Source organism: Apteryx mantelli, chromosome 14, assembly GCF_036417845.1.
Source record: "Apteryx mantelli isolate bAptMan1 chromosome 14, bAptMan1.hap1, whole genome shotgun sequence".
Classification (NCBI taxonomy): domain Eukaryota; kingdom Metazoa; phylum Chordata; class Aves; order Apterygiformes; family Apterygidae; genus Apteryx; species Apteryx mantelli.
Window position 1 is genome coordinate 13443294 of NC_089991.1, and position 27137 is coordinate 13470430.

Below are 27137 nucleotides of genomic sequence, written 5' to 3' on the forward strand. Positions count from 1 at the left end.
CTGCTCTCATCCGCCATATGATATAACATATACTGTCTGCTGACATCTTCTTTTGCTTGCCAGGCTCAGAGTCATTGTGAAAATCCAATGCTGCTGCATAGAACAGTGTTGAGAGCACGTCCTGAACCAAAGGGAGGCAGAGGATGTCTGAAGAGAGGCTAGGAACAGCCCATCCTTTGAAACAAAAGCAAGACCAGAAAGTTGATCAGCAGCAAGAATTTACCCCTGGAGGGTTACAACAAGAAGCAACTCCTGTTCATCCCTGAGAGCACATGAGAAAGCTCTCCACCTAGATCACTCCATATCACCTTGCTTCATCAGCCATTTATGCACCTAAGTATCCTACAGGCTCAGATGGGATATGAGGATCTGGACCCATTAGTCTGCAGGTGTTGCCACTTGGTTGATTGTATATCAGCTAATTCAGCCTGCATTGCCAGGCCCTGTTGTCTCCTGTGTAATTGCTCAGGGTAAGTAAATAGAACATTCATGAGATTTTGGTCCAGTCATTAATTATTTCTGAAAGGGCTTTTAGTGTATGCTTCAAAACCCAAGACAGAAAATGATGCATATGACATCAAGATGCTTGCTGTAACAGACACAACAGCATTTAAATGGAAATAAAGGAAATCTGAAGACCTTTTGCTCCTCTTTACTTTTCACTTTCAGTCACCTGACCTTGTTCCTGTGTATATCCAAGGCTGATCTTACAGCTATAAAGTTCAGTTCAATGTACTCCGCTCAGCAAATCCAGTAGCTGTCAGGATTTATATGTCAATAAGGTGCAATCCAGAGATTGCTGACAGGCTCGCAGCAGCGCTTGAAGCGCCACGGGAGCCCAGCGTTCCCAGTTTTACGGACCAGTCTTGCCATTGCTTAGCGCCGGGCGTAGCGTTTATTGCCATGAACAAGCGCAGCGAGGTCCAGAGGACTTCTCCGAGCAGCGAACGCTGCAGCTCAGGCCAGCTCAGGCCAGTTACCTGGTGGCAATTAGAGGCTGGGCAGCCTCAGCTCTGCCGGCGCAGTTAAAGCCGTCCAGCCTGGCGCAGGAGAAACGTGCTCGCGCCTGAGGGGCTCATCCCGGCGCGGGGAGGGGAAACAAAACGCGCGGCTCGAAGGCATCGCCGCGCCCGCCCGCCGCCCGCGGGGCCGCCGGCACCGCCGCCGCGGAAGGGGCCTCCGGCGGGGCTGCGGGCGCCGTGCGCGGCCGCGGAGCCGGGCGGGCGGGCGGGAGCCGGGCGGCGCGGCGCGGCGCGCTGCCGCCCCTCCTCCGGCGCGGCGCGGCTCCCGCAGCCGGCGGGCGGGGGCTGCTGCCGGCTCCGCCCCGCCGGCCGCCCGGCTCCTCGCTGCCGCGCCTGCTGCATGCTCGGTGCCGCCTGAGCCGGAGCCGGAGGTGGAAGATGGCGGAGCCGGCGCCGGACTGCAGCGCCCTGCTCGACGAGGATCTCTCCTCCTTCGTCTTCAACTACCTCGCTGACAGCCAGGTAGGGCGGCCGGCGGCGCGGCCCGGCGCGGCCCGGCTGCGGCGCGCAGCCCCCCGCCCGCGGCAGCGCCGTGCACGGGGGGGCTGCAGCCCCCTCCCCGTGGCGCCGGGGCGCCCCGCGGGGGGCGCGGTCACCGGCGCTCTCCGCGGTGCCCCGGGGAGGGGGCGGTCCGGGTCGCTCCGCGGACGCGCAGCGGGGGCCGGGGCCCGCGTGGGGCACTGCAGGCGCCGGGCTGCCCGTGCGCCGGCGGCCGCCGCCGCTGCAGTGGGCGCCCCGCGCGCCGGCGGCGGAGTGCAGCCCCCGGGCGCCCGCCGCCGCCCGGCCGTGCCCGGCGGCAGCCCCGAGCCCGGCGGCGCTTTCAGCACCACTCGCACGTGGACTCCCGGGCCCCGGCGGGGCACCGTCCCGGGCGGGCGGCGGCGGCGGCGGCGGCGGGGGCACTGCGGGGCCGCGGCGGGGCTCGGGCGACGGCGCCGAGCGGCTCAAAGTTGCCGGGCGGGTGGGCTGCTGCCTTGCGCCCCCCGAGGGCTGGCGGCAGCAGCTCCCGGCCGCGGTGCGGAGGTGGTGGCGGGGCACCGCTGCCGGGCGCGCCGGGGCTCGGGGCAGCGGCAGCGGCGGCCCCTGCCGCGATGCACCGCAGGGAGCCGCGGGGGGCTGCGCGGTGGGGGCAGATAAGAGCCGGGCTGTGGGATGAGTCATGCCGAGCGTCAGTTACACGCATACGGGCTGGGATCTGGGGGATGGAGGGAAGGAAGGAGGGGGGAGGGAGAGGGGTCTTCATGCTGCAAATAAGCAACTCCAAAATCTGGATCGGCTCCCTTTTGGACGGAGCTGGATATTAAAATCAGATTAAGGCTCCTTGGCAGCTCCTGCACAATCACGAGAGCGAGCCGTGCTGGCTATAGGGCTTGCATGCTTTTCCATTTTGGGGGGTGGAAGAGAGACACTATACAATAAGCCGGGCAGTAGCAAGAGCCGTGACTGATCTGGAGCACAACCGCGCATTTTGCAGTCGGATTGATGAGCCTGGTGCAAGTGGGAAGAGTTTTCTGTAGTTATATATCATCCCTCCAGCCCTTCACTTTCATAACTGCAGATTACAAAAGAGCTTCGATTGTGAAGCTAACACATTCATCCCAGCCCTTGCTCTCTCGCTGGTTTAGCTTTGGGATTGCAAACACCAGGAACGTGGGGGGGGGGGCAGGGAGGGGGAAGCAGGGGGGACTAATCTTGCTGTTTGGGTTCAAAACAATTAAGACTTCAAGACTTGGTAAATCAGATTTGCCCCTGGTGCATGTGCCAGACAGAACCAGGCAGATCTTGCCACCAGCTAGACTGATGTAGTCCCAGTGCCTCTCCTTGCACACAGCAGCTCTAGAGCGCTCCAGCTTGGCATAGAACCCGGTCAGTTTGCCGGGGGCAGAGAAGGGGGAGGTGGCAACTTTGGTTGTTAACTAAGAGCTGTTGACAGGTTGATCACAGAAGAAGGGTCAGGAAAGGTGAGAAGTGGGCCAAGAAGACTTTGTAAGCAGTTTGTGTTTTCTGATATGGAAGGATTTATTATTACTGGGGGGAATTGTTGGTTAGAGAATAGGAGGCTGATTTTGTGGGATGTCATCCCTACAAAGTATTTCAGAAAGGCTGTGGTTCCCACCAGCCTCATTACTCTCTGGGCAGGTGAAAGTTCCTGGCTCTGCGTCCCAGTGATAACATGCATGTTCCCTGAGTGTTTGGCATGAAATGAAAAGCTTGTATGATTGTAGCACACATCTGAAGAGTTCATTTTGCTTCTTTGTGTTGGCATTTGACCTTTCAATTTAGAATCTTCTTCCGAAAGGGGACTGTTAAGGGGAAAAAAAAATCAGAACTGTCAACCTTCTCTGGTGCAAAACCACCATGTTATGAACATCCCCTGCAAAATTTGGGACTGTGAAATGGCCTGTGATGAAATAAGACCATTTTTTGGCATCTCTTGAAATAAGGTTTATTACGTTTGTCCCCTCTCTTTCTCTCCCTCTCTCATACATGCACTAGATTAGAGGGAATGCTGTACATGCATGCATAGAGTTAGTGCTAGTCTGACGTCTGCTGGGTGTATGATGTTAAGAGCAGCAAATAGATCTTTGCAGACTGCTGCAGGTTTCCTCAGAAGTGCTATGCAGCCTGTGTTTGTTTTATGGCACAGAGGTTGCTCTGGATAATTGCATTTCCTCTCTGTCCCCCACGTGCACAGAAGGGTTAAGGGCTGGTGTAAGAAGGAAAGAAAAGAGGAGAGAAAGGTGGGGGGGGAGATCCTCCAGCTATGATTTGCATGCATTTGCTTAAGAAATGACTGAAGTTGTAAGTGTGTTGTGCTTGTACCTTAACCTCTGATGAAACTGCAGTGAAGGCTCCAGTCCTGGCTGCTGTCACATGCTTTCTTTATAACTATAAACGGGAGGCGGGTCCCAAGCTTGCCTCTGACGTTTCTCCCCATTACTACTGTACTAGCCTCTGCTTACAACTGGGTTACTGACTTCTCAATGAAGCCTGAAAGCTGCTTCCGCAAAGTCCCCAGTGTTCCAGCACAGGATCAGATTATCCTAGGAGGCTACAATGTCAGGAGGCCACGAGATCATGAATATTATCCATTTCCTTCATGGAAATCTTGAAGAACTCTGGCTGTTCCCTACTATCTTTCCTCCTCTCTCCCCTTGCTCCTCCCCTATCTTTCCTTTCGCAGCAGGCTTACAGAAAGGCACAGTTAGGTGCATGCAGGTGCCAGCTGATCCCATCCTCCCCAGTGGAGGAATCCTCAGGAAGGCTCTTTGGGAGATGTGCGGTGAAGGTTTAACATGAGCATTTGCATCGGTCTCTTAATTATATGGGATTGTGCTGAGGATGCCTGCTAACCTCTATTTACATACCGAGGACAGTCATGATTCACGTGGTAACTGCATTGCAACAGAAAAAAATCAGGGTTTTTCACTTGATATGTGCCTTTCTCCTGCCACCCCCTTTTCCTTTTTATCAAAAAAAAGTGGGTTTATTTTACAGTGACTCAAAATGTGTGATTTCTGGGCCCACTTAATCCATTTTGTGTAACTCTGCAACTCAAAGGGGTAAAGCTGATTGTAGCTGGCTTGTGCCAGCCATACAGGTTCTACTGAGAGCCCTGCAGAGGGGCTAGGGAGTCCCCTCGCCATCCCTGGAAGCGTGAGGAGCAGTTTGACTCTTCTGGTTTCTATTTGTTTAAAAACCCCAAACAAAGTGCAGGGGGGGAAAAAACAAGGCTGCTTCTTGGAGAGATGCTTAAAGATCACATGAACTGAAATACAATATTCCCTCTTTAACTTCTCAGCCTCCTGCTAACAGCTTAATCCATTGATGAGTGCAGAAAGCACACTGAAGCCCTTAGCTGAAAAGGAGTACATCAGGTGAATTGTTATTGTTAATAATGAAGTGGATACGCATCCATAATTTCTGGTAGTCCTCACTGAGCGGACTGATATTCTGCTTTGCTGTGTGTGGCTCTTTTGTCGGAGAAGATTTTTGTGGTGGGGCCTGGACTACTGAGGCAGCCCAAGGGTCTGCGCAAAGCGTATCTTTTTTCGAGCCCGGCTGCATTGCTGCAATTTGGGTCGAAGGCTCCCTGCATCGCTGAGGTTGCAGAGCTTCCTCGCCTGCCCCAGGGAAGCGAGGTCCGTGCGTAGCACGGGCCCCGCGAGAAGGCGATACAGCTGTTATTACCGGATCTGGCAGTTAGCAGCGGCCACGCTGGTGCGTTGCAAAGTGGCGGGTGGATGCTCTGCTGCGGCGGCGGTTGCTTGGGATCCCGGCGGCTGTTTGTGTCGCGGCGGTGGATGGGAGAGATTGAGAGCGCAGCGTGCTGCTGGGTTGGTCCGTTGTCGGGAGATAGCAGCCGCCAGGAGCGGAGGGAGGGAGCAGCTGGGGGGGGGGGGAAGGGGGGAGGAAGGAGGACTGGCCCGAAATCTGGCCCCTTCCGAGAGCCTCTGCGCAGAGCTGCCTGCTTCCAGGTCCTGCGCCTTCGAGCACGTCTCGCCGGTGTCTCCCGTCATGGCAGGGCCCCGGTGGCTCTGCCGCGGTGAGGCTTTTCTCAGCTGTGCCTGCACATCCCTTCCCTGCTTCGTGCCGTGATGGAAAGGCCCCTCTCCAACAGGTGAATAATTAAGGTCTCGACCTCCCGCCTCTAGCAGAAGGAGCTCTGTGAAGGAGACTGATTTCTCTCCCACATTAACCTTTCCAATGTCAAAAGCCTCTTTGTAGTTGGAAACTCAGCTTGCTCTGGCACTTAAAGTGCTGTCGGCTGTCCAGTGAAAAATGCCGCGGGGCCCAGGGAAGCCCGTGCTTTCCCCAAGCCCCTTCCCCCCGTGGAGGAGAGGGCGCCTGTGCCCCGGGAGCTGCCGTGCTGCGCGCGAGCCGGTCAGCGCTGGGGAGCCGATGCCCGCGTTCCCCCCGCGTGGCTCCTGGATACCGGCGTGCCGGGCCGCCGGTCGTTCTGCCGCCTCTTGACAGGGAGACACGGGAGCCCGCGCGGCTCCGAAGTGCTGCGTGTTTCCTGTGGTCGTGGCAGAGCTCAGCAGTGGGGGGGAGGACGTGGGCTCGGGAGCGGGGACAGGGAGCCGCGTCCCTGCGAAGGGCTGTCCCCGGAGACAAGGCTCCGCTGGGGCCGCGACGCGCGCGTCCCTGGCTGCCGCGCTGGGGCGGCCGCTGAAGCGGCCAGGCGAGAGGAGCCCACCCGTCCATGGGGCCGGGGGCACCGAGGTGCCGGGAGGACCCCGGTGGGTGGATGCGTTTATCAGAGGAATCCACGTCGGGCCTCCGCCCCCGGGGCTGAGCCCCGCTCCATGGCAACACGGTGCAGGCTTATGTTTCTCGTGACTGTTTGGCAGAACGAAGTGACTGAGCAGAGGGGGAACTTTCTGAGCCCTGGAGCTGCTGGCGGGGCAGCCCTGGAGCTGGCGCTTGAGCGGGCGGGCTGGCGGCGGCGGGTCCCCGGCCGGGCAGCACCTCGTCCTCGCCGTGCACCGCGGTGGAAGCACGGCAAGCGCTTGGTCTTTGCTGCCCGCCCAGGGAGAGGGGACGGGGGAGCCCCACGCTGGCACCCCGGCAGGCAGCCGGTGGCCAGCACCCCTCCCTTGAAACTAGGGCTAGGAAGTTGGTTCCCATCAACTGCAAACTGGCAAACTCCCATCTTGTGGGCGTCTGGAAGGGTATGCTTTAAACCGCCTCTGCTTGTAGTAATGAGCCAAAGACTAAAGGTTAAAGTTAATGGCGCAGATGGTCAGGTGAGGTAAACTGACCTACTTTCAGGGACAGCAGTACCACTGTGCCATAGGCACCAGGTAATGGTCTGCCCAATGCGTTTTCCTTAGCTTATCGCTAGGCTGTTCTGCTTTTCAGCACTTTTTCTAAGCTCCGGCCATGAGATCACACAAATTATTATTTATTTATTGTTTTTATAATGGGAACTTCCAAGAAGTGCCAAGGACTTTGCACAGATCTGACTCTGCTCGTAGTCTCATCAGCCCTGTCCCTACTCCTGCTCCATTTCCCTTCACCTCTGCAGGCAGAAAGCAACTGTGTTTGAGCTGCTGCTGCTATCAATACTCTTGCATTAAACCAATTCACTTTAGAATTAAGACAAGAAAAAAAAAAAAAGCTGGAAATCTCCCCATTTAGCCTTTGGCTCTGTAGGATCCGGAAAAATCCTTGGGGGGGGGGGGTGCTTCCCCGTGCAGTGTCCTGAATATCTACTGGCATGCAAGCGGAGGGGCACGGAGACGCCACAGCCCCAGGGGGTATGTCGGATGGCCCCATCCAGTAGCCAGACTAACCTTTGATCGCTGCTGGCTCCTAGGCGGCCCTGTGAGGCTTAGGGAAAACGTTTTGCTTATCTTGCTTCCCCTGTGTCCTGAGAGAAAGCCGGCGGGTGCTGGGTGCTGGGCACCTCCCCAGTGCCTGGGCTGCGCCTGGGGGAGAGTTGTGCTCTGCAGGGGAAGATGGTCCCCGTGCAGAGTGCGGGAGGGCAGCACAGTAAAGATCCTGCTGAAGTTTCACAGGCGCTTTTTATATCTACCCGTGCGTACCCACACTTCCTTCCCAGCACCCTTCCTACCTGTGCGGTTGCACCTGGCATGCGTTTCCCTTTGCGCATTAGGGAGCCAGAGGGCCTCTTGCCGTTGGCAAGGAGGAGTCCTGTGCGATGGTGGCTTCCTCTCGTAACGTAAGCGGGAGAGACCCTGGTGTGCTGCGAGGGCTGATGTGACACTTCTCGCTTCCCCTGGGACGGAGCAGTACACACTTTATATATGCATGTTTTCCTGCTGAGGTGGCTTAGGATAAAACCGGTGCCTCTAGCTCTTGCAGTGAATAAGACTGCAGGGTAGCATATCTCTGCTAGGATGCATTTTCTGAATTCTTCCCCTGCGTCGCTTCTATGCTGTGAATTCACTGCCTGCAGCGACACTGAGCATGCTGGACAGAAAAGCCCCTTCTGCTGAGAAAGCCTCACTGGTCAGACACCTCAGTTCCTGTTTCAGTTTGCAGAAAGTTCGCTGCTGCTGCTGCTGCTGCTTCTGCTTCCCAGCCATTGTCTGGAGAGGCTGAAGGACCCCATTCGACTTGGGCAGGCGGGGCGGTGGGAGAGGGGTGGGGAGCATGTGTCATCCATTCACCACACCAAAAACTGCTTTCCCTGCCTGGTCCCTGAGGAACCCTCATTTCCGAATTTTCATGCACATCAGGAGCAAGGAAATCCTGTGGCGGGGGGAGGTGGAGGGGAGAGGGCAGAGCATCCCGGCGCGTGCAGCGGGCGCTGAGCTCTGGCTGCATGCTGCGGTCGGAGCGGTTGCAGGGGGAAGCCGGCTGCACGTTTCGGACGGAAGGAAGCCCATCTGCCTCGAATCGCATTTGTTCTTCTCCCCCCTGCCCGGGGGAGGGGGAGCACAGGTCCACTGCCTGCAAGTGGCACCTGGTTGCCCTCTCGGGAGGGGAGTTGTGTTTGGAATGAGCCAAGTCCAGTGGCCAGAGCCCGGGTGGAGAGGAGCTCCTGCCAGGGAGGAGGCAGCACAGCCCTGGCTCCAGCAGTCATTTTGCTGGGCCCTTTCTTGCTTTGATTTTAATCAAAGTGCCTAGGTAGGAGTGAGTTACATTATTCTTTTACAACAAAAGTGCAAGGGGAACCGTAAAGTGTTTCAGGAGACATCGCAGCGGGACACCACTGTGGCCTTTGCACGCCCAAAAGACGAGCGGGTCTGGGCTTCGTCCTGACTGCGACCAGCTAGGCTGGTTTAGCGCAACAGCAGTCATGATTTCAGCTGGAGCGATGGTTGTATACACACTTGGATAAGAGTGATGAGCCAAGGGTTTAAAGCACTGCGCTCTCGCAGCTCCCACTGAAGGCCAAAGCGGAGGGAGGCTCTGGCCTTCCTTTCTCCTCCGAAAGGCAGCCCCTCTCCGGGCACTGCGTGCGGAGGCCGGTGGGCTCGCTCGGCTGCGCCGCCTGGAAAGCGGGGCCGGAGGGAGCAACGTCGCCGCAGCCCTCTGGTTTCTAGCACGCTGTCCAGGCGGCGGCGCGCTCCTTGGGTCCCTGCACGGCAAACGGGGGGAAGGAGGCACTGTCCCTACGCCTGCACGGGGGACGTTTAGCCATACTGGGTGATTTAAGGCGCTGTGCTCTGGTCTGCTTGATCTCACTCGGCGCTCGCTCAGGGGCAAACCAGGACACCGAAGAGCACGGCGGGGGGGCTGAGCACTGATTTGTACCAGACCAGCTGACGGTGCCCTTTCCTGCCACACAGAGGTTGCTCACCTGGCACCGGCGCGGCTGGGCTGAACTTTGTTCCAGCTCGAGTCCCTCTCTCCTGATTTCCTGGGACTCGCACAGCCTCAGTGCAAATGTTTGCAACTTTCATAGTCCTTTGATTTAAGCTAATTAAACTTTGCATTACTATCGGCTCCCTTTAAACCACATCTACTTAGCTGCTTTCCTTTTCCCCTCTCTCTTCTTAGGCCTGCAGCCCTGCCTGCGAGGTGCATGTGCTTCGGAGAGGCATGTTCTAGCATCTTAATGACAAGAGGATTTTTAAACCTTCCCTTGAAAAATGTAAACCACAGAGCTCTGCTGAGCTGGAGACTTGAACCAACTAGTATCATGTCTCCTTGCGAGCATGCTTATACACAGATAGCCACGACCTAACTGTGCTAATAATGAAAAGAAAAAATTGCAAATGAATTTCTTAAAAAAAGAAGGTTCTGTGTACACACAGGTCCCACCAGGAGACTGGCGCATGTGTTTGTGCTATCACCCGTTTCCCAGGTAGCAGAACTCAGACCTATGAAAACTGTGTGGTTTTCTTAGTCTAAAACATTGGATGATTTTAAAGCTTTTAAGGCTGTTTTTTCTTGTGGTCATGTCCTTTTAGGAAGGACTGTCTATGTCTATTTATATATATTTTGAAAACGAAAGCACTTGGTACATGTCCTCAGAAACTCCAGATATGAGTGTTACCAAACAGCTCTAGTGAAGAAGTTACTTTTCTAATGACTAATAACCAGCCTGCTCCAGTAGCCCCTGCCGGCCCCGGCCCTGGTGGGCACCCTGCGCCCCAGGTGCTCTGGAGCAGGGACAGCCCCTGCCCTTCAGTCACCCCGTGGATTTAGGAGGAGAAGCGGTGGGCATACGGGACGTGCTCGTGTGTGTGTCTCTCCTCCTTGCTCGGACCAGAGGTTTCGATAAACTAGATGCAAGAGGAAGGAAGTTAGTAGCTGAGCTGAGGGATGTCGTAGGGGAACTGCTGGGGCGGTGCAGACATGGAGGGTTCAAGCTGCTCGGTTCATTCACTGCTTGATCTTCAGCAGTGCTCTGGGTGCCTCTTTACTTCTCTGTATTCCTCCTCTTCTTGCTTTCTGGTCTGTCTGTGGCTATAAATTCTCCATTTGTGTGACTCCCCTTTGCCTGGCTGGTGTCAGCGTGCTGGGGACCCGGCGGCAGCCCCCGGGCTGCTCGTCTCTGCAGGGCAGCGCTCCCGTTCGCCTGTTCACGTGGCACTTGCGCACATGTGAGCTGAGGTCCGAGGTGCGGTGCCGCTCGGAGACGGGGAGATTTGCCCTGGCCAAGAACAGTCCAGAGCAGTGCCCAAGGGGACGGTGAGATCCCTCTGCCAGTTCCCCCTTGGTTTACAGTTGCTTGGCCACGTGGTGACCTGGGCACAGAGGAGCCTCTCAGGAGGCCGCAAGCAAAGGTTGGCTTGCTAGGGTGCTCCCGCTGCAGCTTGGACCCCTTGCCACATGCTAAATGGGGCCAATCTGCCTAAAGAGCCTAGAAACCCGTCCAACTTGAGGGGCAGCATATCGAGCAGAGTTCAAAACAAACGAAAGGCAGGTTGTCAGGGGACCATCCCCATCTCTGCTGTTCTCTTATGACAGTCGAAGGGCCTGAAAACACAGCTTTTAAGTGTCTCTCTGTATTTATGTTACCCAAACTAACTCTTTTTGGAAAGAGCCACTCTGCCACATTTAGATACCTAATTATAGCAGCGGCTCCTGAGAGAGGATCAGCATGGGAGTGCACTGGAGGATGTGGGACCTTTGTGGAGGGGTGTTAGGGGAGTTTAAACCTCCTTCAGCCAAGCCCTTTGGAGTTATTCCCTTGCCATTACCAGTGCTTGCTTGCAGCTATCATGGGGCAGCTGCTCCCTGCGGTGAACAGGGTGTGCAGGGAACAGGGAGTGTGCTGAAAGGTGAACTGCAGATATTTTTTTTATGTCTCAGTGCCTTTTGAGGCAAGAGCCCATCTATGCCCAAACATGCTATTTGTAAATATGCCTTCTCCTCCTGGAGGAAGGAGTCGTATTCCAAAACATACCAAGCAGGGCTTAGCTATAGGACAAAATCTCCTGGTCCTGTCCAGGAGGGCTCTGGTGGGGCTACAACATCCTGTGAGGATGAATTCAGACTGTTGGAATAGAGCTGCCAAGTGTGACATGGGGTTGGGCAGGAGAGAAGGAAAGGCAAGGAAAAGCAAAGGTCCTTCTTTTTTTGGGTAGACAGGGCACTGAACACACATCAAAGTCCACTGAGCTCATTTAATAAAAAATGTGTGATTACCCTTTAAAAATGCCAAGATGAAGGGCACCTTACAAGTGCATTTTGCCTCTATCATGGATGTTCTCCAGCGCCTTGGACCGCAGGCTCAGACCTCAGCTGTCCTTGAACCCTGGCTTCACCGCTGGAAGGTGGTGCTTGAAATGCAAAGCTCTCCCATCTACCATTGCAAGGCTACACACACCCCTCTTGTAGCTGGGCCATTTCCCTGCCCCATCAGCCCTGCTCCTGTCCCAGCTCCACGTGCCTGGGAGCATCCCGTATGCTTGGCAAAGATGTATGTGGCGGCAGGATCCGGGCACTTAGCACAACTCATGGACTAGCTGCTGCTTCTTGATACCTGCAGGATCTGTTGTTGCCTTCTGTGTGAGCACAAGCAGAGACCTGGAGATGGATTTGGCCCAAGCTGTTTGATCATCTCTCTAACTTGCCCTGTGTGGCATAGTGGAACTCTCTTGTATTACCTGGGGATCCAGCAAGACTTGCATATTGCACCAAATATTGATGAAAATGTAATTTCTCAGAGATGCACAGGGCAGCCCTTGCTTTTGCCTCTTGACTTCTCTGCTCTGACCTGTGATGTGGGTGCCAGGGTCACTCGATCGGCTCCTTCAGAGGAAGAGGGGAGCTGCCATTTGTCTCTGTGCATGCTGGTCTCCCAGGAACTTGGGCATGAGGCACGTGGTGTGCCACTTGAGTCTCTGCAGCCAGCTATTTATAAGCGTTCAGAGAGGGGCACCCTCGCATGCCCCCCTCCCCTCCGCCGTGCTTTGTAGCGCTGACACCGAAACCGTGGCCTCCCGGCCCGGCGCTGTCGCTCAGCTGAGCTGTTGGAAGTGCTAACTGATCTTCTTGTGATCCTGCCTCTGATGGAGGCGTGCATGGGATGAGGCTGCCTTACGTTTTCTGCAGGAAAGTGGAGGGTCCCTCAGCTACTTGGCTGTTTCCCTTTTCACGTCACAGCTCATTGCGGGAGGAGACCTGCCTAGAAACCCCCCCTGCAGCCCTGTTGCCCCCCTTGCCGTGCCCCGGCCGAGGGGCTGTGCTAGGGTAGGAGCCAAGCAGCCTCACACCTCCAGGGTCCAGGCCAACACAGCCCAAATGCCCAGCCTTGCCTGCCATCCCACCGGCATATGAGCCATCTGGCCAAACAGTGGGACCCTCTGGGACACGTCAGCAAGCATGTGCACCTCGGCTTTGCACAGCGCCCTTGTATAACCTTGCAACACCCCTGCTGTGGTGCCCCCTCGGCTCTCCTTGCATGGACATGGACCCAGGCAGGTTTGGCTGTGCTCCATGGCACCTCATGGCTCCTCGGTAGGCTGAAGCGGCCTGGATTTGAGGAAGGGACTCTGCCTTTTGGGTGACGTTCTCCTCAGGTCCATGTTACTAACCCCACGGAGATTTGGCCCTAGCAACACAGAGAAGGTAGAAGCTGCACATCTGAAATGGGAGGCGGTGGCATGGCAGGGATCCAGCCCGGGGGTTTGTGACTTCCCCCTCGACCCCAACACTGTGCAGGCAGATGGCTAAAACCACCACACCCTGCTCTAAGGAATACAAATGTGCGGCAGATACGGTAACCCATCCCTGAGAGCGGTGTTAGCTTTCACCTAGATCGATATCCTGGCCCGCGCGTGTCCAAGGGAGCACTCGGGTGGCAGCCCAAGCCGGGGCAGGAGCAGGCACCTGCCAGGGCTCCGCTGCCGCGCCGGAGCCCACCTGCCCATCTGTCTGTCTGCCTCAGCGTGCAGGCAGAGCCAGCGCCGGCCACAGCGCCTGTGCTGGGCTGTCGGACTCCGTCATGCGTAAAATGTAATAAATAGGGCCATAAGCCTTTTACGAAGTCTATTTCCACTCTTGGATCCGGGATTTAATGCATGGCTGCTTAGAGAGGCTGAGGATTTCAGAGGTCAGCAAGGCTAATTGCACTGCTGTAATAAAAGGGCACGCTGCAGGATCCTGCACGTGGGGCAGGAGGTGGGGGGTGGGCCTGGCGGTGCCGCGGGCCCCCGGCCGCAGTGCTGCCCTGGCCTGCGAGTGCCCTGATGAACCGGCACATGCCCGGCGGGACAGCAGGAGCACGGGGTTGGTGAGGAGCGGGCTCCTGGAAAGTGGTCTTCGGCTGGACTCAGGTGGCTTTTTGGGCTGGGAGGGATCCATGCCACTTCTGGAGAGCATTTGGTTCCCTCTCGCACGCATGTCCCTGGGAAGCAGTTTGATAATGTCTTGCTGGAGCTCTTGATCTTGGATTAACAGAAAGCCGGGGAAAGCCTCTGCGGGATCCTGTCCGGGGCTGCGGGATGGCAGGGTCGGGACTCTCCTGAACCGCGAGCGTCCCACTGCCGTGCGTCCTCCCTGCAAGCTCCCTTGGCACAAGGGCTCGGCTGTAGAGTAGAGCAGAGCAGAGCAGAGCATCTCTTGATGTGGGAAGGGGAGTCGCTGCCCATCCCGTCTCGGCTCCTGGGCTTTCCTGCCCAGCCTGCTGGCCTGGTGACCCGCTCATGCGAGTCAGGATGTGCAGCCACACGTGTGCACGAAGGCAGCGGCGCTGCAGAGGTGCCTCTGCACAGACGGGCCCTCGGCCGCTGGCAGCAGAAACGCGGCCCAATGGCCAGAGCATGCCACGGGAGGCAGAAGATGAGCTGCGCGGTGCGGGACGCAACCCGGCCCAAAATGGGGCTGGGCTCTGGCATCCTGCATTTTCACCGCTTCACGGGGCAGCCCGGAGCCGCTGCTCATCCTGAGCCGGGGCTGCTCGGTGCCTCGAGCACCGCAGGAGCGCCAGCCGGGCTGGGGCGCGGGGCAGCGGCGTGGCCGCCGGTGAGCCCGGGCCCCGTGCCGCGGCAGACGGAGGATGCCGGCTCTGCTCCGTTACTTTCCTCGCCGATCCCGTCATCTCCATCTTGCACTGGAGTGGTGATGTCGTCATGGCAACGGGTGCAGCTGCAGTCGTGCTGTGCGGCTCCCATGCCAGCTACTCCAGTAATCCCACTATACCGGGGAAGCGCTCGCTGGTGTTACGGTGATGAGCCGCTTGTAACTGGGAGAGGAGCTGGGCCGACCGGCCTGACCGGGAGTGAGGATGGCAGGGCTTGCTCCCGCGCCCGTCAGCGACTTCTCTGATGTTTTAGTTCTTCAGGGCCTCGGCTTCCTTATCAGCTCTGCGGAGTAATGCTGCCCCTGCATGCGCGCACACACACACACGCGCACACGCGCACACACACGCGCACACACACACACGCGCACACACACACACACACACACGCGCACACACACGCACACACACGCGCACACACACACACGCACACACGCGCACACACACGCGCACACACACGCACACACACGCGCACACACACGCGCACACGCGCACACACACGCGCGCACACACACGCACACACACACGCACACACACACGCGCACACACACGCGCACACACACGCGCACACACACACGCGCACACACACGTGCACACACGCGCGCACACACGCACGCACACACGCACGCACACGCACACACACACGCGCGCACACACGCACACACACGCGCACACACACGCGCACACACACACACACGCACACACACACACACACACTCTCTCTCTCTCTCTCTCTCTCTCTCTTTCTTGGAGTTGTAGCAGGGCCTAATCCATCAGCATTTGCCAATCCCAGAGAGAGCCTTGCAGAAAGCAGCTAAAAAGCCCCATAGTATTGCTATTAATAGTACCTTTTCACCAAGTTATCTTTAGCAGCACTGCTCCCACCTTCATTCATGCCAGCACTCACACGGGTCTGATTCTGCTCCCGTGAAGTAACCCCGGTGCCATCATGGGAGCTTGCCCGGGTGTGGGATCCCCCACTCACCAGGCTCGCTTCACGCTTCGGCCTCTTGCCAGTGTTTCGTTTAAGTGTGGAAAGAGATGTTCTAACAAACCTTTCCCTGCAATGAGAAATGGAGTGGGATTTTTTTTCCAGGGTTATTTTTCTCTAGTGACCTTAACTCTCTGAACTCTGCTTGCCTTTGCCTTTCCTCCCACGTCGCCCTGCTCACATCCAGCAGAGCTGTTTTGTGCCAAAGACTTTCTCCCTGAAGCATCTCTGCTGGAAGACCAGACTGGTGGTGGGATTTTGCTTGATCACTGGAGGTCCAGTGCCTGAGCTTGACTGTCCAGGATGGAGTGGACCTTTCCCAGTTGTATTTCAGTGGGTGCAAGATACATTTTAAGTTATGGTTCTCCTTTCCCTACCTTATCCATCTCTAGAGCTCTTCCACAGAGTTCTAGAAGGGTGTAGGACTGTGAAGGGACTTTGAGGATTCATATCAATCACTCCACTGCTTTAAGGCAGGGTCTCATAACATCTGTAAGGAGATGGCTTATCTATCATATACTTGGACTCTGTAGTCGTAGAGGTTCCCAGGCTAATCTGTTTGTGAGTTTAACGAGCTGCATCATTAGACTGTTTTTCCCTAATAACCAACCCTCCAGGCTAGTCTGAAGGCTGGGGATATTAGATTGTAGACAACTGGAGACCTTCAAATTGCAAAAATTGCCTTTTCCAGCCTGTTTGCTAGGGTCAAGGGTGAACATCACATCATCTCCACCTGCATGATGCTAGTGGTGCTTGCTCCACACAGAGCATGCCGGGTCCTCTACCAGCAAGGGGCTCCCTGCCAAGCACAGTCACAGTGCCCCTTCTTGCTTGAAACTGCAATGAGGCTGTGAAGAGGGGTAGTGGGGATGCCACTCTGCGGCAGCAGGCCAAAGTACCCCCAACATGATGCCTTTCTCGGTCTCTAGCCATGGAGCTGGTCCCCAGAGAACCTGCCAGCACCCAGGTTGCAGCTAGTGGGGAGAGCACCAGGTTTTGCAGGTCCCACCAAACTGCAGTAGTGCACCTGGGGAGGAGGCAGTGAGGGTGGTGGACAGATTGCTGAGGGCGAAGAGCATCATGCCTGGAGGTAGAGTAGGCTGGAGATACTGGACCTGAACTGTCCTGCTGCCCACGTAGCCAAGTTGGGCCACATCTTCCTGCAAAATGTCCTTATCCACTGAAGTACCACATTCAGATGCTTGACGTGACCTTTCTAGCCAAACCTACCAGTGTGCACCCCAGAACTGGCACATGTGTGTGTGTGTCAGGTGCTGAGTTGGTCTGTCAAACCTTAATGATGGGTTTTGAGCTTGTTGTCTGTCTGCTTAGGAGCTTAGGCAGCTAACTGGTTTCAATAAATGGAAATTTAAATCCCCTTCCTTGGGGCCCATGCTGTGCTGAGGAGTACACAAATGGTTTGGTTTATTCCCAGCGTTGGCCTCATGGGAATGTCTGTCTTGTAGATGTCAGTCCCATCTTGGCCCGCCACCTCTGTGGCTGCTTCCCCGGCCAAGCTGGGTGTGCAGGGCTGAAGGCCCTTGGGATGATTGCTGTGAAGGAGCAGTTTTAGTGGCTTTGATGCCTCAACAGTATTTCATGTCTGCCACAGCACAGGCTGAGCCAGCCTTCGTCTTGAGGCCATGGTTTTTAGGGTGGCAATGATGCAAGGCAGAAAGGTGCCTGGTGCCCAGGGTGCTTCAGCTGCTCCATTTATATTTAGCTGACCCACTTCCAGAGGCTCTGCCTGCAGTGGGGGGCTGCTGGCAAGGCAGCATGGTGAGGAGAGGGTCGGGGAAAAGCTGATGCTTCTCAGCAGCCTCCTCTTCTCCCTCGCTGCCTCCCCGCCCCGGGCCCCAATCGAGGCTTTGCATTGCTGCCAAGATGGGGAGCTGTGGGTGCAGGCACAGACCCCATCCATATTGCTGCCTGCGCTGTGGCTTGTTTCCTCCCATGGATGCTCTCCTGGTGCCACGCATGGTACAGACGGGAGTCCCGTGGGTGCTGGCACACAGGAGTGCAAGGAGGGTGCCAGGAGCGTGCATGAGGCACGTGCGTGCGCGCAGGGGTGAGCGTGGCTCTGCACCAGCACTAGCTTGTGTGTGCACGTGTGTCCACGGCTGGGACCGCGTCTCTGTGGAGAGTAGGGAGCCTGTGGGTGTTGATGCGTGTGCTGTGGTAGTTTGCGTCCTGATTTACAGAAGGACTCCGGGAACGCTGCTCTCGCGGGCGGCGCATGTGCTGCCTGCCCTCCTTCCTCCCCCGGCACGCAGATCTCTGCAGCTTGCCCTCCTCCCCAGCAGCCCGCAGAGCCTGCCCTGCCAAACCACTGCCCCAGCTTTCCCGGGGAAGGAAGAGCCTCCTGGTGCCTCAGCAGAGACATGAGCCTTCAGGCACTGCCGCTGGAGGGGCCAGCTCCGTCGCTTTGTCCTGTCTGTGCCAGGAGCTGAGGCAAGATCCCAGCCTGGGGAAGGGTCCCAGAGAGGAGGGGCAGGTTTTCTGCCTGGGGGAGGTAGCGCAGCGGAGGCCAGTGATGCAGCACATCAGGGGCCGGCAGGGAGCTTGTCGCCAGAGTTCGAGCGAGCGGGGAGGGGGGTCATTGCCGTCCTTGAATGGGTTTGGGTGCCAGCAGGGAGCAGGAGAAGCAGCAGCACAAACCAGATCGGCCCCTCTGCAAGGTTTTCCATGGAGTGAAGGTGCAGCGGTGGCGAGACGTCCAGGGCTGCTCAAAGCAGATTGCGGCTTGGCCTTTGGCGAGCTGCCTGAGATGTTGTCGCTCGGTGCAGGGACCCCCGCTGCGCTCCCTCCTCCAGGAGGGGAAGGTGCTCAGCCTGCTCTCCCCACGGCGCTGTCCGGCTGACTGTCACTCTGCACCTCGTAAAACACCGGCTTGGGCCAGAGCCAGGAGCTGCGCGGGTCTGGGCTGTGTTTGTGGCAGGCCTTCCTGGGGCGCTGGAGCTCTCCGCAGGTTCTCCACTGCCGCAGAGTAGCCCGGGTTTGCCTGCCCACTGGGCTCCTCTCCTCCCCTCCAGGCAAGCCAGAGTTCGGGCAGCTGTAAGTCTGGGGCTGCTGAGCGCTGGAGCAGCAAAGCCATTGCTAGTCTCCGACCCGCGTGAGGCAGTGTGCTCGAGAACGTGTGTGTGCATGCACATGCAAGACGGGAGTTGTAGCGTGAAGTCCCTTTCCTGCCTGCTGGGAGCGAGGCTTCCCGACACACACGCCGTGTGGGTGCGTAATTACACGTGCCCTCGCGCCAGTCCTCCCCGACACACATAGGGTATCCTGCTCCTCTTCCTGCCCTGCCCCCTCGCAAGAGCGAGTGATCCTCCCAGCCATGGCCCTCTCTGCGCCCCGGAGGGCTGGGATGGATGAAACGGAGAGGCAGAGGCACAAGTACCTTGTTTGTCTCTTGCATCACCCCTTGGAGCCCTTTGGCTTTCCGCCCTCGTTTGGCATCCTCCAGCGATATGTCCCGGTCTCGGGGATGCCATGCTGTTTGCTGAGGGTCACATCATCTCAAAGGCACAGCCTTGTAATGCAGCATGGTGGCATCCAAGGGTCGGATTCCCAGAGAGGATAGATTACAAAGACGAGGACTAGCAGAGCAACTGGAAACAGGAGGGTGGCCTGTAACTAAGAGGTGAGATGGATGCCCTGCTATGGGGCTCACATTTCCTTGGGCTGTAATGACCCAGGAAATAAGGGAGCAATAACCCTCTGAAATTCATGCTTTTGTCAACTCTGAGGACTAATCTCCTGTCCCCTCTGCTGCGTGTTGCTCGTAGTGTTGTCTGATCACTGGGAATCCCTCCTGGCCCCCAACTCATCACTTCTTCCTGCTAGCTGCCACCCTGCCTCTCGCACCAGTACCAGGAGCTCCCTGTATTCTCTCCCATGCAGTCTGAAAGATGGATTGGGTGCTGGTGGGGTAAGAAGGACTTGGGACAGTCTTTGAAAACCACTTGGTTTCCAAACCAGGCCTCTTGGTGACAAGCTGTTGGAAGTTAGCTGTTTTTCCAGGACTGAAAGGAGATATGAAAATCTACTTTAAAGTAACTTGGGGAACTCCCCGCCACATGATATGTGCAGCTTGCGGGTCATGAAGCCAAGAGATGGATGGGACACCAGTGCTCGTAAAGGAGAGACTGTTCCAAAATCTGTATTTTCGTGTGTGTTGGCCGGTTTCTTAGGAACGAGAAGTGGTCACTACCAGGCAAGATGTGGAGTCTGGGTGGACTCATACTGCTCAGCGGTGCAAGAGGAGGCCTCTGGGCTCACCAGCCCTTTGGCCAGCCCAGCTTTTGCCCGCTCTCCTGGGGCACAGGAAAGAGCCGGGACATGTCCTCTGGAGTGGGGCTGAGGTGGTGTCTGCCAGGCGGGATGTGGTTTGGTAGGAGAAGGTTGGGCCCTTCCCCTGGGGGAATTTCTCCACGAGGAAAGATGGAAGGTAGAACTTCAGAAACTATTTGGGTGTGAGCTGAAGACGGCTCTGCCCTGTAAGCAGCACCCAGCCAGGACGCGGTGGCGGGAGGCCCTGAGGCAAGAGCCTCTCAGAGAGCTGCTCTCGACTGCGGGGCAGAGCCATCTCCTGTGCGGTCGCAAGGGGCTTCGCGCGCCCCCTGGCCCCAGTCCTGGGCACGAGGACGGGTGCAGGTGCTGCTGGAGGAGCCCTCAGGTGCTGAGCCCCAGGGTGCCGAGTGCCTCCCTGCTGCGATAGGGCTCCCCTGGGGCCATGCACGACTGCACCCTCCCCGCAGCTTCCTCCTGCCGCCTTAGGTTCGGGACTCTTGGGTGCTTCCCCAGAGAGGTCATCTCTCCTCAGCCGTGGCTAGTCCAGTCTGACGGGCTGGAGGGGACATTTTGTTCTGCAGACCTGTCTGATGGTCCCACTGGGTACCCTTTGGCTCTGCGTTTTTGGAGCTGTTGTTGGCACACCTGGAGAAAGGGAAGTCCCTAAGGTAGGTCAAAGTAAAATGTTTGCTGCGGAAAAGGAAATTAATTATAGGAGCTTTGCTTCACTCCAAGCGACTGGAAAGGCTGATGTTTTTGCTGTTGGCTGATAAAATAATTGTAATGACAAAACCTCAACAAAAGCAACACTCTTAAGTGCTTTCTTAATTAATAATTCTTAATAATTATTTGACGTCAATAACCAATAAACATTCCAGAGAAAGGAAGCTGCGGTTAAATATCCAGTAACTTTGCTCCTCCAGTCACTGTGTTTGAGTTCCTGAAGCTTTGATGAATCCAACAAAATATCTAGTAGAAGCCAAGTCTGATGTTTTCCAAAGGAAAAATTAAGCAGGAGAAAAGCGCTTAATTAATCTGCGCATCCATGGTGGAGAGAGATGGGAAGCTGAGAAACCACGCTCGGCCCTTCTGCTCTCTGTTGCGCAGCTCAAGAGGGACAGAAGTGCCCAAAGGCCCTTCTGGAGGGCTTTGCAGGGGCTCGACTGGGTGGCACGGGCCACCGTCCCTTCCTCCAGGCCCCGCTTCCCTCCGGCCCCCCCAGCTGTGGTCCTGCTGGAGGTGTGGGGCAGCCCTGGCCATAGGGTGCCGGGGGGCAGCTTTCCCCGTCAGCTCCTCCCTGGGGCTTGAGTGGGCACTTGGGAAACTGTCCTGGGGAGCTGGTGCTTGAGCGGGGTTTCAAGGATGTGGAGGTCCCCCTTGCTGCCACCCTCCCCTGCTCTCGCCGAGCTGACCCGTGTTTTGGAAGGGTGCACCCTCTGCGGGCCACCTCCGTGGCCATGGAGGTGCGACCACCTCGGGGTGCAAAGGGGGGGCCACCGGGGGAATCCCTGTCCCCAGGGTGTGCGGGCAGGAGAGGGGTGAGAGCCAGGAAGCCGGGCATGCCGGCATTCCTGCTGGCACGGCGGGAGCAGGTCTCGTGGCTGGAGCTGCCTCTTCCCTCCCGGCTAGCCTCCTCCTCCGCCTTCCCTCTGCCTTCCTGCCGCTCGTCGTAGGGGGTCGTCTCCGGCTCGGCGCTCCTGGGCCTGAAAGCAGCCAAGCTTGCGGCTGACATGGTGCATTTTATCAGGGCAGGAGTCGGGGGGCCTGTTGGTGTGGTTTTGCGCGGAGCTTGGGAGTGGGCTAGGAAACCTCCCACCCATCCTCCCCTCGGTGCCCCCAGCAGCAGCACGGCGTGTGGAGGGTTAATTTCCTCCTCCTCCTCTCTGCTTCCCAGCTGTCTTAAAGCGGCCCCAGCCAGAGCCGTGCAGCCCCGTTCCCACTCCTTTTACAGTATGGGTTGGCCGGCCGGCGAGGAAGCCCAGCAGTCTCCTCCGTCCTGCTCCTTTCCTTCTTTGGTTGTCCTCAGGGCTCGGTGCCTGTCGCTCAGGCTGGCCCGTGCTCCTCGCGCAGCCCTTGCTGCGGCCATTGCCCCGCGCAAGGGGTTTGCCCATGGCGAGGCCCGCGGCTCTGCTCTGGATGCCGGGCACGCGGTGGCAGGAGGGGGCGACGGGGCCGGGGCGTGATTCCTGCAGAGGTTTCTTGAGGACGGCTCTCGGAGCCAAGATGGATGCCAGCCGGCTCCCCGGCACGGTTAGCACTTAGCGAGCCCTTTATAGCTGCAAATCCCTTGACAGGCATTAGCAAAATCCTCCTGCAGGGAAAGGTGGGAGAGGGCTGCTGTCGTGAGCCGGACAACTGAGAAGGGGAAACTGAGGCACAGCCAGGTGATGTGAAATATTCAGACCTAGATGGACCCGACCCACATGCGTGTGGGGGGGGATAAGGAGCAGGCGATGCCTCGGCTGCTGGTGCTGCCCGGGGAGAGCGGCATGCACCATTCGCGGCTGGGAGACGGCGGTGGAAGGGGGATGCTCGGGGCTGGGCACAAGGGAGGGCGCGAAAGCGGAGCGGAGCGGACAGCGCAGACGGCTGAGCTGCAGAGCCGTCCCCGGGGAGGGCAGAGACACGGCTCGTTCCAGCAGGGAAGAAGCAAAGCCTCCGCCGGCAAATGTCACCGTCCGAAATAAACTGCGGTCATGCCCGGCTCGGAGGGCAAAAGCAGCCCTTCCGCAGGAGGCTGTGGAGCCCAGCGCCAGGAATGGGAGCTGAGATGCGGCCGTGCGCTGGACAGCGAGCCCGCGGCACGGCAGACCCTTGGGCACTGCCCACCCATGCCCTCGCTCCTTCACAGCCGCCCCCCGCCCCCCCAAACATCTGGATCGCCGGGCGTCCCCGGGATGTTTACTCGCTGACCGTGGGAGAGTTGCTGGCGCATGCGCTGCTGCTGTCGCTTGTCGGCCGGAGGGGCGCCGCGGCCCCGCAGCTGTGCTCCCGGCCCCGCTGCTGCCCTGGCTCCGCTCGCCAGCTCCAGCAGGGGATCACCTCCTTTTAGGAGCCTTTCTCAGCAAACCTGCCGTGCCCCCAGGGATGAGAGCAGGGAAAGGAAAGAGTCCAGTGCTGGGACAGTGAAGGCGTCTGTGCAGGGATGGAGCACTGGGGTGAAAATGCATAGACAGGCAGCTCCTGCCTGGCTGGACGTGGGGTGCTGTAGTCTATCTCGGTTTCTTTTAAGGGAGCCGCTAGCTGCATCCCCATCCCTGCTTTGAGCACGTCCCTTGGTCACGGCCAAGCTGGACTTGCTACTTGCCAACTCTTATTTTAGTGTGTTGTTTCTCAGCTGCTCCTGGCTCTGTGTCCCTGCTGCTCGGGGCTTGGTGGCCTGTTACCCAAATACCAGCAGTCACGCAAGGGTTTATGCCCCCTGCAAGCAAGAGGACAGCAGGGGAAAGGCCTCGAGGACTGGGGGTGGGCAGGAACATGGGCCGCGCTCCCCACTGCGTTGCTTGGCTCCCTGGGATGCCCATCTCTTCCCCTCTCTCTTCTGCTGCTTCAGCAGAAGTCAGTTCAGGAAGAGGAGAGGCACCTGAGAGACCAGATCTAGGTGTTTCTTGGGTTGTTGTAAAGCTCTTGGCTGGGAAGATCCCCGAGCATGGGCAGAGGGGCAGCAGGGGAATAGCCTGAGAAGGCATGGGGAGGTCTCCTAATGTGCAGGGGCTGTGCGAGCCCTTCCTTCTCGTCCTTGTTTTCCTGCATCTGCTCTCCCCCCAAAGATGGACTACTGCCATCTGCAAGGTACGGCTGAGAAACACCGCATTTAAACTCTCACCTTACCCCAAATGTGGAGAGGCAATAAGAACCTAATCGTTTTAGTGTTTCCGTGCAATCTGAAAAGCAAACAGTGCTGTTAGGTTGGTGGGAAGATTGTAAGATGGGGGGGGAAGGGCCAAAAACATATCCCCTCCCTCTGGTTCTGAAATGGGGACTTAAATGGAATTTCAAAACTGGGAAAAATCCTGCTCCTTGGTAAAGTCCCTTGGTCCCAGGAGTGCTCTTGAGTGTGGTGTAATTACTATACAATACGCGTTAAATGCTTGGCCTTATACAATGGCTGAAGCGTGGGCAGTCTCTGCTCGAGGGCCGAGTCCAGCAGGAGAGCAGGCGAAGGGACGGCTGGGCGGGCCGGGAAGATCGTTTGTGTGTCTGAGGCTTTTTCCCATCTATGCTGACGTGCCGCTGCTTCCGGGCTGGAGTGTGGCTGCTCCTTAGCAGCCCAGCGGTCAGCACGGAGCGGGAAGCAGCCCTCGGCGTCCGGTTGCTGACCAGGGCTGGGTGTTGCGGGATGTTCCCAAGCGTAGGTGACCTGCAGAGCCCCAGGTATCCCCGGCTGCCCTTGGCCGTCCTCTGCTGGGGAGCGTGACAGGTGGGGGAGGACTGGGCGTCCTGCAGGTCGCTGCGGGTGCCTGGCACCGTGTTTCCAACATGAGATGCAAACGGGGAGGCATTGCTCGTGGTCCCTGCCGCTGCCCCGGGACAGTCGGTGCGCCTGCGCCGTGCTGCCGGCAGCCAGACGCCTCTGGGCTCGGGATCACGAGGGAGAGGGGCCTTTGAGGGCTGCAGAGATGAGGAAGCAAAGGAGGCCAGTGACAGAGGGAGGGCTGAGGGTGTGCAGTGGGTGGGTTGTGCAGCAGAAGGGGTGTGCAACGGGAGGGGTGCGCAACGGGAGTGGTGTGCAATGGGATGGGTGTGCAATGGGAGGGATGTGCGGCAGGAGGGATGTGTGATGGGAGGGGTGTGCGTTGGGAAGGTTGTGCAAGAGGAGGGGTGCGCAGCGGGAGGGTTGTGCAACAAGAGGGGTGTCCGGTGGGAGGGCTGTGCAACGGGAGGGGTGTGACGGGAACAGGAGGGGTGTGCGGCGGGAGGGCCGGGCAAGCCCAGCAGCCGCCTCGTCCCCACGTGAGCCGCGGCACAGATGTAACGCAGGCGCCAGCCCTGCATTTGTGGCTACTCTGAAATGATGTGATTAATGCGGGAGAGCGCGTGCCGGCTGGCGCGGAGGGGCATGCGGGCTGGGGGACGCGCTCCTCGGCCCCGCCGGCCCCGTGTCCTTGCGGGCGGGAAGCAGCCTGCCGAGCCCGCGGCTGCCGGGCCAGCTTTGCGGTGCCCATCGCTGCCGGGAGAGCCGCTGCGCGCCCTGGCTGGCTGTTTGCCCCGTGCTAGACGGAGCCCGGCGCTGGCCCCCAGCGAATGCGAAGCAGCGCCGAGGCCCTGCCAGCCGGTTTGCCAGACCCGCTTGTAGGGTGCCGGGACCCGTGGAGTCGCTAAGGTACCCGGCTGCTCTCCGGCGCGCTTTGGCTGCCTGGGCGCAGCAGAGACGATGAGTCGATTCGCGCCTGTCCTCCCTCCACTGTCCCGCCTGATCCTGGGGCGGCGGTGGGGGAAAAGACGGGTGGGCTGGGAAGCCGGGGGGTGTTTCCCTTGGCCCGGCGCCCCTGGCCAGCGCTCCAGTCACGAGGCGGGCATCCTCTGAGCGGAGACATCGCCATGGGACAGCGACGCTGGCAGGCAGCGCAGCCCGGCCCCGGCCTCCCAGGGTGCAGGTGTCCCAGCGTGAACCGGCCGGCTGGAAGCGCTGGCATTTGGAAGCAGGATGCCTGGAGTTCCCGTCTTCCTTGGCCCCGTCTCAATGGGACTCTGCGCCAAGCGCGGAGGAGACGTTTGCTCCGAGCAGCCAGCAGCGCCTCTTCCAGCCCAGCTTTCACAGCTGCACGGCGGTGCAGGGATAGGGGCTGCCTCGCAGCAGATCCCTGGTTTCACCCATTTTTCGCAGCTGTCATGACAGTGCAGTGTTTGATGGCACCCAGAGGAGAGACAGCAGCTTGCTGCCACCTCCCTGCCTCTTGCAAGAGGCCCCTGTTCAGCTGTCGACACCAGTCAACACCAATAAAGATCCCAGGAGCTTGCTTTGATAGGACTCTGCTGTCCTCCGTGGTTTGGAGGCCCTGGGGGACAGCTCGGGCAGGAGGTTTGTGTGGGGGTCAGGCTCTTCGTCCCCCTTGCAGCATGTCTCTGAGGGACAGGGGATGGCGTCAGGGCGGTCTCATGCAGAGTTTCAGTGGGACCAGCTTGGGCTGACACCTAGTCCCACTCCCCCCTCAATGCTCCTCCACAGGGGTGAGGGCTAAGGGGGATGTGTAATTTTGCTTGGTTTACAAAAAAGCCCCGTACTGTCATAGGGTGGCTGCGTGGGGGCAATATGGGGGCGTGGGGTCGATTATGAGGGGGATGATGCTCTGGCACGGCAGCCCGCAGCCTTGCGTGAGAGCATGGGCGACATCCAGCATTTTAAGGCATCCAGGCCTGGACCTGCCCTTCCTCCTGCTCATCCCTTGGCCTCAGGGCAGCTTGCTTCACACCATCTCCCACAGCGGAGCAGTATTTTGTGCTCTCCTAGGGCATATAGACGTGGTTCTCCATCCTTTCCCGCCTTCCTTGCTGGCTCAGCCTTGAGAATTGACCCCTTCCATTCCCAGCCCCTTCCCATAGGAGAACCATCTCTCTCAGGAAGGTCGTGACAAGGACTCAAGGAGGATGCAGGTCCACAGCAAATTGTGGGGCACGTTTCCTTCCCCTCAGGGAATATGGACAGAGCAACAAATCCTTGTGCGACCTGAGCATTTGGCACAAATGATCCCTCGCCCGTAGTCCCAGAGAGACAGTAAGTGCAGCCAGATTGATCCCTGGCATCCTTGGCTGTTTTGGCTTATGAAGCATACCTGCATTTCATCAGCAGGAAAGCTACATCAAACTAGATCTCTCAGGGGCTGGCTCAGCATCCCTAGTTAGATTTTATGGATACTACGGTTTGTCTCATGAAAAGCAAAGGGAATCCCTTTGCACTGAGGGAGCACTTGCTCACTGCAGGCATCCCTAGAAATCCCCTGGGATACACAGCTGGGGGATTCAGACCCACAGCAGACCAGTGCCTTTCCTGTTTCTTGGGAGACATTCAAAAAGAGTAGTCTCATAGTAGATTTTATGTTTTGCACCCCGTTTAAGCCAATGAGAGCAGAAGAACGAGACTCTGAGAGATCCTACACTAATCAAATGCTGAGCATGAGAAGGAGGGTGGCGGGATGCACCGAGACATTTTGATTCAGTGAGGTTTTTTTAAAAAGCTGGTGCTGGTATCAGCTTTCCCTATGGGATGTGACTATAATCCAGGCTGGTCCTCTCAGCAGTGACGAGGCATAGCTGAATTTTGCCAGCCTGACTGCTGTGCAGTGGCAGGTCTGATCCGCCTCGCAGGAGGACGGCTGCTCCTGCTTGCTGTGCTACTGTCCTTTGCTTAGATCAGCAAGGTGCTGCAGAGACTTTGCCAGCATCGCCC

General features: G+C 57.9%; 1 protein-coding gene across 1 annotated transcript in view; it reads left to right on the plus strand.

Moving 5' to 3' along the window:
• The first annotated feature begins 1400 nt into the window (after nucleotides 1-1400).
• PPARGC1B (PPARG coactivator 1 beta) overlaps nucleotides 1401-27137 on the plus strand; it is a 63409-nt gene continuing 37672 nt past the window's right edge. The window contains exon 1 of the mRNA XM_067304754.1: nucleotides 1401-1484. Coding sequence (XP_067160855.1) covers nucleotides 1401-1484 — 84 coding nt within the window. The remainder of the gene's footprint in view (nucleotides 1485-27137) is intronic.